Genomic DNA, 12,619 nt, shown 5'->3' with positions numbered 1-12,619 from the left:
CCAGAAAGCACAGTGACAAATGCCTGCCTTGGGTTTTGCAATTAGACGAAGTAAAAATACCCCAATAACGTCAATGGGACAAACCAATACTTCACATGCACACCCTTAAAGGGTGCCAATTCTGCCTTTGTATTCCATGGTTCAGATCCAATTGAGCAGAAAATGTGGATCAAAATTCAGAAGAGCGGCTGACCTGGTGGGAGTAGGCACTATAGAGAGCGCTGCATAACGGTGCACTGTGGGTCGCCAGCTCTTCCTCCTCGGCACCGCCGTGTGTGAGCTTTAACATGCCAATGTAATCCGCACAGGACACTAAAAGGAGATGGGGAGGGTCCTGCATAAGCAAGAAGGGAGAATCCCCCTGCTCTAGCACCCGTCCTGGCTGGATGCACGGGAACTTCAGCACCAATGTCTGCAGGCAAGTCTGGGAGAAAATATCCCAGACTTTCAGGACCTGAAAACAGAGAGAGAGAAGCTGGGTTTTACACGCATGCCACGGCTGCTGTTTGCTAGGAGCAAGTCCGGATCCCTCCAAAGCCTTGGGTGAGTTCAGATTTGAACATTGTGGGGATTTTTACCAAGTCCCAAGGGGCTACATATGCTTGATGCTGTTATGGATCTTCACTTATTCACTTCTTTTCATACCCCATCTTCCAGCAAAGTAATGGGTAGCACTGAAGTGAGAGCCATAAAAGTAGATTGCGCTCACAGAGTGACTTTCATTTGAACTTCGCCAGGTGCTTCATAATAATTAATGTGTTTATAGTCATACCGCCTCTGGAAGGACAGGCTGGCATTATAATTCCTGTTTTAGACTCGCATTCACTCACCACTCAAAAGTCTTCCTTGCTAGCACTGGTTCTTGGGGAAAGGGATAGACAGAAGTATATTCATGTATATCTAGTCAAACTGCCAACCTATGGTATAGCTGAAGGTGCATGAATTCTTTTTAAAAACATATTTGGCTCAGACTTCATATTAGCTACAGTTCCTGACAATTCACTTCTGCCTTTTTAATTGCTTGAAAAATGAAAGCATTTCAAAGAGCAGTAAGAGTAGTCACTTCAAAAGGGACTGAGAGATAAAAGATCCTATTGTCTCAGAAAGCCCCCCATATTCATTCCTTGTCCTTGGCAACACACAGCTTTTCCGTATGCTTTGGCAGTTGAATAATACTTTGAACATAATATATTGTTTTTTAGCCAAGGATCTCAAATCATTTTCCAAAGATCTGCTAGTTTTGATGCTTCAGAACTTGGGGGAGGGGTGTAAAAAATATATGAAAGTTGCTTGACCTGACTACGGCATAAAGCATAGCAGCTTTGCAGCGCTAGAAACAAAGCCTTTTATATTGGAGCCGTACTCTACAATCCAGCTGAGCCGGCAGGAGGAATTCAGAGGGACGGAAGCAGCCAAAATGTGACAAGCACACTAGGATCAGCATCCCTAGTTTGAAAAGTGTCCAGAGCTCTGGACACATGGCACATTTATACTGATCTAAATCAGGCCAGGATCCAGAATGGAGAGGCAAGCAGCTCGCCGTAGGTAGCTACATGCAGCAGGGACTGTTACAGCCACTCCAAGATAAGTTGCAAACACACGACACTCACAACCACTTTAACTTATGCTGGTTTAGTTTCATCTCTAATATTCCCCAGATAATCCTCCAGGTCGCAGGCTGCACGTGGTGTGTGTAGCTCAGTGCTGTAAAGACCAGTTACGTCGGTGCAATCACTGCATGTGTGTAATACGTCTTGGAGTGTAGCTACCGTGCCATCACACCCACCCAGCAGAATACATTATCCATCTCACCCTGCTAATACTGAACAGCTGTTACATGTTACTATCCAGGAAGAGTGCACGGGTCAAAACCCAGCATAAAAGGGACAAACCGAGTCCTTGGAATAGCTGAAGACGTGTCCCTGGGACTCATGGATGACGGTGCTGAGAACCGTTGTTGAATGTCCCTGGAAAGTAGCGACTGGCCAGTCTGTGAGATACTGGTTCCAGAGCTGCACAGCGTGGTCCAGCCCTCCAGTAACCAGCAGGTTCAGGGATTTGCAGTAGTCAAAGCATTTCACACCCTAGAAAGAATTGGAAAAAGCAACTAAACGTTTCACAAAAATATTTGCATGGCCAACACAGCATCTGTGGAATAAGGCTATGTAAGGGCATAGAGGTCTTACTCAGAGAGAGCCAGAAATAATTATTTTTATAGCTTTTCATATTTCAGGCTTGATTCAGGTATGCAAATCAGTATCCAGGCATCTCTGATTGATGAAGAAAGGGCCATGAAAGCAATGTAATTTAGGATCTCTTAAATCTGGCTGTTACAAAAAAGAACATCTTTTCCAGTCTTGCACAATGTACCCAGACACACAGAAGAAACCTCTGCACGTTGCAGTTAGCATTTCTGTCTTTGGAGAAATGAAGGACGAGTCTTTCTTTCTGTGACTCATTTTTTCTGTGATTGTGGACCAGTGGGGGGGGGGAAAATGCTTGTTTTAATTTTAGTTATTCTAAACCTTGTTTAACTCTAATTGCAAAAGCACGACACAATGAATGGTGATTATCTGGGTGCTTCCAAAGCTCTCCTTGCAAATTCTGTTTTTCCTGATTTTTTTCCCCCCACAGGGTGTGAATTTTTTTATCTATCGTGTTTTTCTCATAATCAGATTGAATTGCTTTACAATAACATTATAGCTATCCTTTGTCATAGAGAATGACAATTGTATAGACGCTTTGGATGATTTGCTTTCCAACCCTTTGCTTTGTTTGAAAATCTATTAATTAAGCTGGTGGGGTGATTTTGGGCATCATTGCCCTTATGGTAAAGCACGGCTAATAAATGCTTCCAGATCTGGTTTCCTTTGTATTAAAGTACATATCTCTTCTGGTGGCTCAAGCTGCTTTGTGGATTTAGGGCCAGACGTGTTGATGTATTTATGTATCTAAAGTTACAGAGAGGTAGCAGCTAGTGCAATTTTCAAAACTGTCTAGAGCTGTGCTGCTTAACCCTTTTAGACTCAAGGCCTTCCTCAGAAAATGCCAGCTCTTGGTTTTCACTTGTTTTTGACCATGGGAAAATAATAGAGAAATTTTCCATTGCAAAGAAGGCAGAAAGACAACAGTAGGTCGCTAGAGTCCCACTTGAACTCTGGATTTATCTCATGTTTGCATGCCTAACAGTGCCAATACTGTGCAACATCCTTAAAAGGCTCTTGCAACACCCCAGCTAGACAAAGCCCTGGCTGGGATGATGTGGTTAGGGCTGGTCCTGCTTGGAGCAGGGGGTTGGACTGGATGTGACCCCCTGGGCTCCCTTCCCACCCTCATTTTCTATGAGTCTGTGGTTGAGAATCACTGGTCTAGAGCCAGGTCTACATGGCAAATGTACCATGCCCAGATATGCTATGGTGCTCCACGTACATTGTTCACATGCAAGCAGCGCAGTCACCCCCAAAACACCGCACCTTCTTGATTTTCCAAGTATAAACTTTTCTCTTTCTGTGCACATCCATGATCACCACAGAGGCCTTGGGACTGTCTGAAGCTGTGATGAGGAGGTCGCCCTCAGACACGTACTGGATTTGGGAAATGGCTTCCTCATGCACATCTGGGATTGCATGATAACGCAGGAGCTTACGGTGCTCTTTAATGTCCTGGTAGAAAACAATGGACATAAATGTCACGAGGCAGATTCGCGTGCCAAGAGCCGCCTCACGCGTTGTAACGCAAGTGGGAGATGCATGCACACCGAGAGGGGAAAGGTGTAGGTGGGGGGCAGGCTATCGAAGAGGATCGGGCTGTAGTAGCAAAGTTGGGCAAGCCTAGGCTGCTACCTCAACTCAATACTATATGTGGTGGGGCAAGGAAGTGAACGCAGGGCTTGGGCTAGCGTGCTAGACCCTGGACCATCTTAACAAGCACTAGCAAAACCTGATTTTCCCAGCTGAGGTGGTCCCCCAGGTCCTGTTTTCCATGGCGTGCTGGCACCTCAGTGACAAAGGGAAGAGTTTGGGCAGTTTCCAGTCGGATGCTTATCTCAGCAACGGGGCCTTCTCCTTCCTCACCGGCATGAAGATTCGCCGTGGTCCCGACCCATCCCTGAAGGGCTTCTCAAACATGCCTGCGCGAGGACGCAGCAGCCAGAGCAAGTTCACACCACCCTGGTCATCTCCCCAGAGCAGCAAGGAGCGACTGCCTAAGGACTGAGAGGGGAACAATGTGCAGAGGCAGAGGAGAGGGTTGTGGCAAACCCGGTGGAGCTGATGTTTGCTCCCCGTCCTATCTTTGCATGCATTGAATGTAATGACGGCTTTTAACATGCTGCTGAAAACACTGGGGTGTCCCAAAGCCGGGAAGCAATCCACAGCCCAAGGGGCTCTGTGCATCCTTCTCAACCTTTGCTTCATCCCACTCAAACACCTCGAAATCAAATCATTAGTGTAAAATGCAGGGATCTCTGCTTCCTGTATGCAGCATTGTCATGCAGGGGGTTTTTTCCTGCTGAGAAGGGGACAGGGTTTGCTCTTTCCCCTGGTACATCAGGTGTCCACCTCTACTAGAAGCAGGGTGTTGAATGTGATGGCAAATGCTTTGATCTGTTGTAGCAAATACTCTATCCCTAAGTAGATAATAGATAATAACTAGAAAAATCTTCCTAAATAAATCCTGGTTTCTAATCTGAAAGCATATTCATTGCTCCTTTATATAATAATTAACTTCTGCTTTTGCCCTGAATCTTGGCTGGATTCTTAGTCACTGAAAGGAGGCATCACAAAGATGGATTGCTAACCAAGCCAGCATGCGGCTTACCAACAGGGTATTGATCCTGAAATAGAAGACAATCCTGTATTGTGATGTTACAGCATGGCCCAAAGATCATAAAACACTCCTGTGGGTTGACTATAAACAATTAAGCTACGCAGATGCATGCATCTTGGAAAATAAAATGCGGTAGCACTATACCTTGGCATTATACCAGTAGTACAGACAAGTTGGGATATTGTTCAGAGCTGAAGGGCACAAAAACAATGCAATATGTTAGGCTTATTCACAATTTCAAGTTCTATCTGACTTCCTTAATATCCAGTTTCCATGTGGGAAAGATGTCCCATTCCCTTCGTGCACCCCTGTAGGGATCCAGCCCTCCCACTTGTAGGCCGTGGGTTTGGCTTCACCCCCAGACCCCGATCTGCTGCACCCTTCCCCGCTCCTCAGGGCTTTTGCTGCTTGCCTCCTGCCACTTTTGGATAACTCCATGAAGCAGAAAGAGAAAAGATCAGTGGGAGCCCCAGAGACTGCAAAAGAGCATAAGCCCCGGCACTTTCCAAAATACCTGATCACTTACGTGCTAGCCCCAAATAACCCTCTGCTTTTATCCCCACAACACAACGCTGGACATCGTAATTAGGTCCAACCTTGAGAATTCAAGTTGAGAAACGTTAACTAAGGCCCTGCTATCAGTAAGCCTCGAATGCCTACCAAATAAATGAATGTCCTCAAACAGGTTTGCTGTGGACGCCTCGAAAAAGTGAATATCTCTGCTGGTGGTGGCGACTGCAATTCTGTGGACATTCGCCATGTATACAGCATCTGTCACCAACGACTTAAATCTTCTTTTATCTGTTGGAAAGCCCCTGGACTCTGTTGCAATCTGTTCAAAAAAGGGAAAAAAAAGCAGCTCATGAGAACTTAAAAAAGAAAATAGGCATCTCTCGTCATCAGAGACACACTGGTGCCACCTTCTGCATGAAACAGCCACATCCCCTGATTCGACAAGGAGCTGTGACCTTTTAACTTTCACTCAGCATTTTGCCGAACGATTTCCACGGGACCGTACGGTGTCAGGTGTGTATTATTCAGGGGGCTCAGATGTCCTGCTGGGCAGAAAGTTGCTCATCAGGGAAGCCGGCGCTGGAACAGCCTACCAGAAAGAGGGCTGAAGGTCTGGGGCATGCTCATGCCGATGGCACTGAGAGAAAACTGAATGTCTCCGGTGGAAAACACAGATGGAAAATTCCTGATTAGCTCTAAAAGGCAATCAGGACTCATAATTGAGATGACACCTTTTATTAAACCAACAAGATTTTTGCAAAAAAAAAAAAAAAAAATCTTTAGTTGCAAGCTTTTGGGCACAAACACCCTTCATCAGGCACTGGAGGAAAGACTGTATACGTTCTCCTGGGATTTGCACTGCTGGGAGCCTAAACTCTTCTGGAGCCAGCAATTTATTGAGTGATGCTGAATTTCTCCCAAATATTTGTTGCCATGGAATTAACCCCAATGTGAATACAAGCCTCTTTACCTCAAAAGTTTTGCGAATATGCAGACCACTGTCCCAAGTTGTAAGAAGTCCTCCTCTGCTGACAGTCACAAACCACAGAGATGGCGGTGACGAAATGGCCAGTACCCTGGTGGTTGGCTCCTGCTGAAAAATCAAATTAAAACATTGCATTTAAACCACAGAACAATATAAATCAGAACTCACTCGCTCTCTGTTTCCCATCATGTACTTGTCTGTCATTCAGCCTTCAGGAAAAAACCGAAGGCAGATTATGACCCAGGAACCTTTAAATTAGAGAGGAAATGCTTAACCAAGGTGACCTTGCAGTGGATGATTGTGACTGTCTATGTTCACCCGACAAAGGTACAAGTGCCCAGACAAGCATTTTGCTGCCATTACAACGGCATCATTCACTTTTTACTAGCATTTTCATAGACAACCCTTCCCATGGACTTCAGTGGGCATTTTGCCTGAGTAAGGACTGCCAAAACGAGCAAGGATTTATAGATTCTCCATTATAATGGAGACATTTCTAAAAATGCTATCACTGGGTCCACATGCAGTGCTCAGGCTTGAAACCTTCCCTTTATATTTGCTTATAACAAGTACCAGGAAACTCTAGATGGTCTCAGCATTTCAGTTTTCAAGAAAGAGGGTTGCTTCCTAAACTTTTCTAGATATATAAAGCAAGAAGACATTGTCCTGAAGGGAATCCCGGCTGTGCGGGAAACGTTGCTAGCGTGCTTCTTCCTGGGCCATATCAGGCTGAAGGAACAGAGTGAAGCTCACATTTTTTAATGCGTTTTCCTGACACGTTGGTGAAGGACAAACGCTGTCAAAGCAATGAGTGCAATATCGCGGAGCCACTTGCAACACCTGCAAACGGTGACGCCAGGCATTGGCACGTCACAGACCTTAGTTACTCCATCTGTTGTCCCAGCACGCTCCTGGCTGCCTACCTTGTTCTGCACGCAGTGTCGGACGAGGGGCTGCGTCTCCTGGAAAATCTCCTTTTTGGCTCTCCTTGCGGAGTGCCGCTCTTTGTAGTACAGCAGCATGTACGCGCAGAACTTGCTCCAGTCAATCAGACCCTCGCACGCGGCGTCAACCTGAAATACCACAGCGGCAAACAAGGAGAAGGATAAAATACGTGCGACTTCACAGGTTGCATGTCTGAGCTCCCTCTTCTTTGGGAATATCATGCTTTGCTATGCTTATTTACGTTGCAGCCGTGTCTCAGATGAGACTGGGATTCGTTTGTGCTCAGCGCTGTACAGCACATAACGAACAGATACTCTTGCAAACAGGACAAAAGTCTGATTTTCTCCATTGCCCTCACTTGTGTGTTCCTGAGAATGCTGTGATATAAAATCAGAGCGCTTTTACACGCTCAGGTGTGCATTTTAACTCCACTAGATACAAAGCCTTGGAGAATTGGTTAATTAATGCTGAAGCTGCAGGTAGCAAGTGAAAGGATGGGATGCAGGACTGGTGTCACCAGATAAGAAGCAAGGGGAGCAGGAGAGAGACAGCTGGGGAGCAGATTAGCAGAGCAGCAAACTGGGATGGAGCCAGCGTGCTCAACATCCCAACGCTGAAATACTCACCTTGTGGAAAAGCAGCTGCAATTGCTTGTTCCAGGACTCAGAGCCGATCAGCTCGGAAAAGGCCCTCTGAAACTCCTGCAGCGTCAGGCTCCCCGGTGGCTTTTCTTTCTGTTTTCCAGGGGGCTTCAGCCACTGGCCTTTATTTTCCGCTTTTCTGTCCGCTCCTTCCCTTGCAGGTGGAGGATCAGCAAACAGCTCTTTCAGGTGCAGCAAGTGACCCAGCTCCAGCTCTTCTTCCAGACACGGGTTTAGATTCTGATCAAAGCTGGTAGAAAAAAAAAAAAAACCCACCAAAAAAACAAATGATCGTGATGGATCTTGATGTTGAGCATGTGTGTCCATTTAGAAAATGAATATTTATCTGCCCTGGCTGCCTGTCATGCGGCCCTCGATGGCTTGCCAAAACTCAGTAAGTGGCCCTCCGCCTGAAATGGTTCCCCACCACTGAAGTAGACCAAGCTGCTTTGCCATTTCCACTGTTTGATAAGGAAGGATTGCTGGTTGTGGCTTCTTTTCTACCTTGGACAACACACAACACCAGCAGGGTCTCCCTATGCCTGAAGAAGGGCGCTTGTGCCCGAAAGCTTGCAAAGAACATCTTTTTCCCCAACTATTTAGCTGGCATCTACCCAAGACATCATGAAGATATCCCTCCCCTCCTTCTCTAGCTTTTGTCTTCCTAATTTTCAGCTATTTGCTTTTTCACAGACTGCCTCTCTTTTACCTTGGGAAACTTAACTACGGCAGTCCCCCTTTGCTTACCTTTGGCATTATTTTCCCCTCATTCCTCCCTTCTCTACCCCTGGTTTTCCTAATTTCCACCTATTTACATTTTCACTGGCCTCCTGTCACATTTTTAGCTTCTTTCATTTCTTGGAGATCTCAGATCAGCAGAGACTCCCTATGCCTGGAGAAGGGTGTTTGTGCCCAAAAGCTTGCAAAGAACTTTTTTTCAACTACCCCGCTGGTCTAATAAAAGATACCACATCTACCCAGGGAACCTTGCCTGCCTCTGATAAGGAAATGCATTTTGACCCCTGCATACATTTCCTATCCCTGTTTCCCCTTCATGTTTCTCAAAGTACCAAAGACACTTTCCCCAAACCCCACCTCACTCAGGGGACTTCATATTTTTTCTCCCAGCTGAAGGAGAGTGACCAGGACGTATCTGTGGTCCTGAGCAAAGCAGGGAGCTAGGGTTTTTATGTAGGAACGTCCTTCCTATCCCTAGTGTTGCTTCCACAGCATTCCCATGTTGAAATAAAAGAGACTACAGTTTGGCTACAAACACAGGGCCAAATCTTAGAATCATTGAATCATAGAAAATGAGGGTTGAAGGGACCTCAGGAGATCACATTTAGTCCAACCCCTGCTCTAAGCAGGACCAGCCCCAACTACATCATCCCAGCCAAGGCTTTGTTTCACCCAGGCCTTAAAAACCTCCAGGGATGGAGATCCCACCTCCTCTCAGGGGAGCCTGTTCCAGTGTTTTACCACCCTCCAGGTGAGAAAATTCCTCCTCGTAATCAGCACAGCTCCACTGCCTTACCCCAGCCATGGATCTGACTCTCTGAGTTTCCATCTAGTAGCAGATGGTTCTACCCATGCCGTTTTTTCTGAAGTATGCAACTCCAAAACTAAGCTCCTAAATATCCTAACAGCAAACGGCGCTGTAATAATACATCCTCTTTGCTAAGTGTGCGAGAGAGAAAAATACCCAACTTTGGTAGCTGAGTGGATTGCAAGAAATAACAACTCCAGTTCCTATTGTTTCCGTGTTTACAGGGGAGACATCAACTAATAAACAATATTTGTTCATGTTAAAGATGCTGCTGTTTTGACAGGCAATAGGCTAAATCCTTATTTTATATAGAAAAGATTTGAACAAGTATGACAGATCTTCATATACTGGTTATTTTATTACTGTCTTTTCACAAAAAAAGCATACAAAATGCTAAACAGCCGTGGGAATAGAGGCATACTAACAGCTACATACTAACATACATGGTAGTAGAGGCATACTAACAAGAAGTAACTATAGCACATTAGAAAATGGTTGGTGGTGTAGATGATGTGCATAGAGAACAATGTTCACTCTGGCCTGGTAATGGGTGAGGATGTGGCTCAAGTGCTCTGCAAATTCAGCTGACAACTGTTGACCTGCATGGCTAAAAACCCTAGAAGTCAATCTGAAAACCAATGATGTATCAACATGTCTTAATAAATAGGCGACTATCAGCCAGAGACTTACCGTGTTACGCTTGGGGGTACTTCTTGCATGTACACACCCCAGGAAGACTTCTGCTTCTGCTTGTCCATCGCTGCCGTTTCAGCTACCTTGCCCCCTTTTCGGCAAGTACGATGGTTTTTCATGGCCTTTTGCCAGCGCGACAAGCCAAATTAGCGTGTACCACCGAGATCCCCCTCTTGTGAATTCACTAGTTCCTTCTTGCCAAGAAGTCAAGAGCTAATTTTTTTCATCTGGAGCACTGCGGGAGCCCTTGTTTGAGGGCTCCCAGAGAACTTACTTGTGACCAAAAATTAATATTTTCAAGAAGCCCTGGCTGACATTCATGAAGCAGACTGGGATACAATCTGGGTGAATCTCGTGCTGCTCATCGATGTAGGCTACACCAATATCTCAATTACTAATCCACGATATGGCTTATAATCCAAGCAGATGAGTTAACACACTCTCAGACAGCAGTGCCGACGAGCCCTTCCCACCCCGATCCTCCGACAGGTGAATATGTTACAGGAAGACAGAGGGGTCATTCAGAAAGGTATAGATCAGTGGCTACTAGCCTGGGCTGATGTGACAAGACCCACTCTCTTGAAAAGTTTAGCAGCAATGTAGGAGGACTGTTTTCAGTGTGAAAGAATTTCACTTGGAGATGGGTCAGCTTTTGGTCAATTTATGATTAACCTGGTGATTAGCAGTGGTACCGGTGAAGAGATACTGTGATCATTAGTGACACTGAAAATGATGCATGTCTTTCAGCTCTCTTCGCACGATGAACCTAACTAATACTGGTATTTTAATGACTGGAAGGGGCTCTGTTGGGGGAACGACAACCAGCCCTGGCTGCATCTCAGACCACGATCGAGTGTTGTGGGTTGTGCAGAACGCGCAGGAGAGATGTGAACAGTGAACCGGCAGAACCAGAGACTGCTGCAAATTGCATAATGCTCGTTAATAAGGGGGATGGATGAATTTTTGTTCTCCTGTTTTCATTAATAAGTGATGTAGTGTCTGCCAACATTACTCATTGTCCTAGCTACAGTGATACTGGTGTTCCCCTTCACTTCCCACTGGGTGGTTTCAGCATAATGTCTCCGCGAAGCCTCCTGTGATGTGTAAAGCAAGAATACCGAGGAGTCAACGGCCCATCCTCCTGGATCGCTTGAGAGAAGATCAAGCTCAGAGAACATGCTGCACTACCGTATCTTTCCTTGTTTGGGATTCAGCCCTGTTAGCAGCCTTTCCTTGCAACAAATCAATGGGAGAGAAGCAGTGAGATCAATAAATGGTCCTTTGTATCTGGACCAGAAAAGGAACGTCAGCTGTCTTAACAGAAGTGAGGAGAGTAGCCCATTTTCCCCGCTGTACGCTTCCCTTGTTGAACCGTCAGTGTCAAGCAGCTTCCTTTCAGTCCAGGACAATAGGCAGGACCCCAAATCCCCTAATTCAGTGTTCCCCAAGTGCAGACCGACCTCTCAGTTATTCATTAGTCTCAGATTTCATTAAAATAATCAAAGTGTCTGGCTGTTGTTATAGTGACAAAGGAAACTGGAATGTAATGGGCACATTGATGCTTGCCTGAGTCTGCAGAGAGCCTGAAACAATCTTGCTGAGGGGTGGGCTGCCCCATTCATCTTAGTGTTGAGATACCAGCCGTGGATTAGGGACAGCGTTGCCTGTTTTACTTCTGAAGGGAACAGTTCTTGCTTAATCTTAAGTAAAGAACTTCCTGCATCTTTCAGAGGTAGAAGCAGATTAGGTTAGGTCATCTGTAGCAAGAATATTTTCTTGTCACTGGTTTGGGAGGAAAGTAGAAGTCAGACCTCTATGCCTTTGGCCTAGGCTCCCTAACACCGAAGAATATAGTCTAGAGCAGGGGTTCCCAAACTTTGGTTGACGTACCCCTGGGGATTCGCAAGAGAAATTGTGTAACGGCGGATTTAATTTTCTTAATTATAATAATTGGCATTAAAGGGGTTAAAATACAAAACGTATGCTGATAGGAGTATGCAGGCAGCTGGTGAAGTTGGAAGGGGGGGGACACGATCAGGAAAAGTTTGGGGAGCTCTGATCTAGAGTAACCCTCATGTACTTCTCAGGTCTAACCAGCAGATGGTAGGCTAAGAGAAGAGATCAAGAGCAGCACAGGGGACAATATTCAGTATAGACTGGACAAGGGCCAACTGTACCAAACAAGCTTGTTTCACATCCTGAAACTGTGCAAGCAGAGGGATTCATTACAGATGTTCTGGGAAAGGGGAAAAAAAAAGTCTCACGTGTCCTTTCTTGGAAATACCGTTGTGCAATGTCCTCTTCTAACAAAGTGTACCACACAAACACGATTTTGTTTTTAGAAAGGAAAAATAAGTACAAGAAACTGTGCTTTCCCTCCCCAACCCCTCAGCCGAGAACACACGTAGCTACGAGAGCATAAAACTGTCCTCTGTCTGCCTGGCCTCTCCCATGTGATCCGAGGCTCCC

The 12,619-nt window shown here is 45.7% G+C and overlaps 1 protein-coding gene across 2 annotated transcripts in view; it reads right to left on the bottom strand.

Moving 5' to 3' along the window:
* LOC109296771 (WD repeat-containing protein on Y chromosome-like) overlaps nt 1-10,748 on the bottom strand; it is a 46,480-nt gene extending 35,732 nt beyond the window's left edge. Inside the window, exons 1-10 of one of the 2 annotated variants that reach the window (XM_019516330.1) lie at nt 10,148-10,748; nt 7,897-8,161; nt 7,249-7,398; nt 6,311-6,433; nt 5,488-5,659; nt 4,972-5,018; nt 4,074-4,211; nt 3,474-3,662; nt 1,893-2,084; nt 194-454 (exon numbers count right to left, since the gene is read on the bottom strand). In XM_019516330.1, the coding sequence (XP_019371875.1) occupies nt 194-454; nt 1,893-2,084; nt 3,474-3,662; nt 4,074-4,211; nt 4,972-5,018; nt 5,488-5,659; nt 6,311-6,433; nt 7,249-7,398; nt 7,897-8,161; nt 10,148-10,269 (1,659 nt within the window). In that variant the 5' untranslated portion in view covers nt 10,270-10,748. The remainder of the gene's footprint in view (nt 1-193; nt 455-1,892; nt 2,085-3,473; nt 3,663-4,073; nt 4,212-4,971; nt 5,019-5,487; nt 5,660-6,310; nt 6,434-7,248; nt 7,399-7,896; nt 8,162-10,147) is intronic. The other variant, XM_019516340.1, reaches the window with a different exon arrangement.
* Between the last annotated feature and the right edge of the window lie 1,871 nt (nt 10,749-12,619).

The sequence above is a fragment of the Gavialis gangeticus genome, unplaced genomic scaffold (genome assembly GCF_001723915.1).
Source record: "Gavialis gangeticus isolate Ggan-Ray unplaced genomic scaffold, GavGan_comp1, whole genome shotgun sequence".
Classification (NCBI taxonomy): Eukaryota; Metazoa; Chordata; order Crocodylia; family Gavialidae; genus Gavialis; species Gavialis gangeticus.
This window is presented reverse-complemented; position numbering and strand designations above follow the sequence as displayed.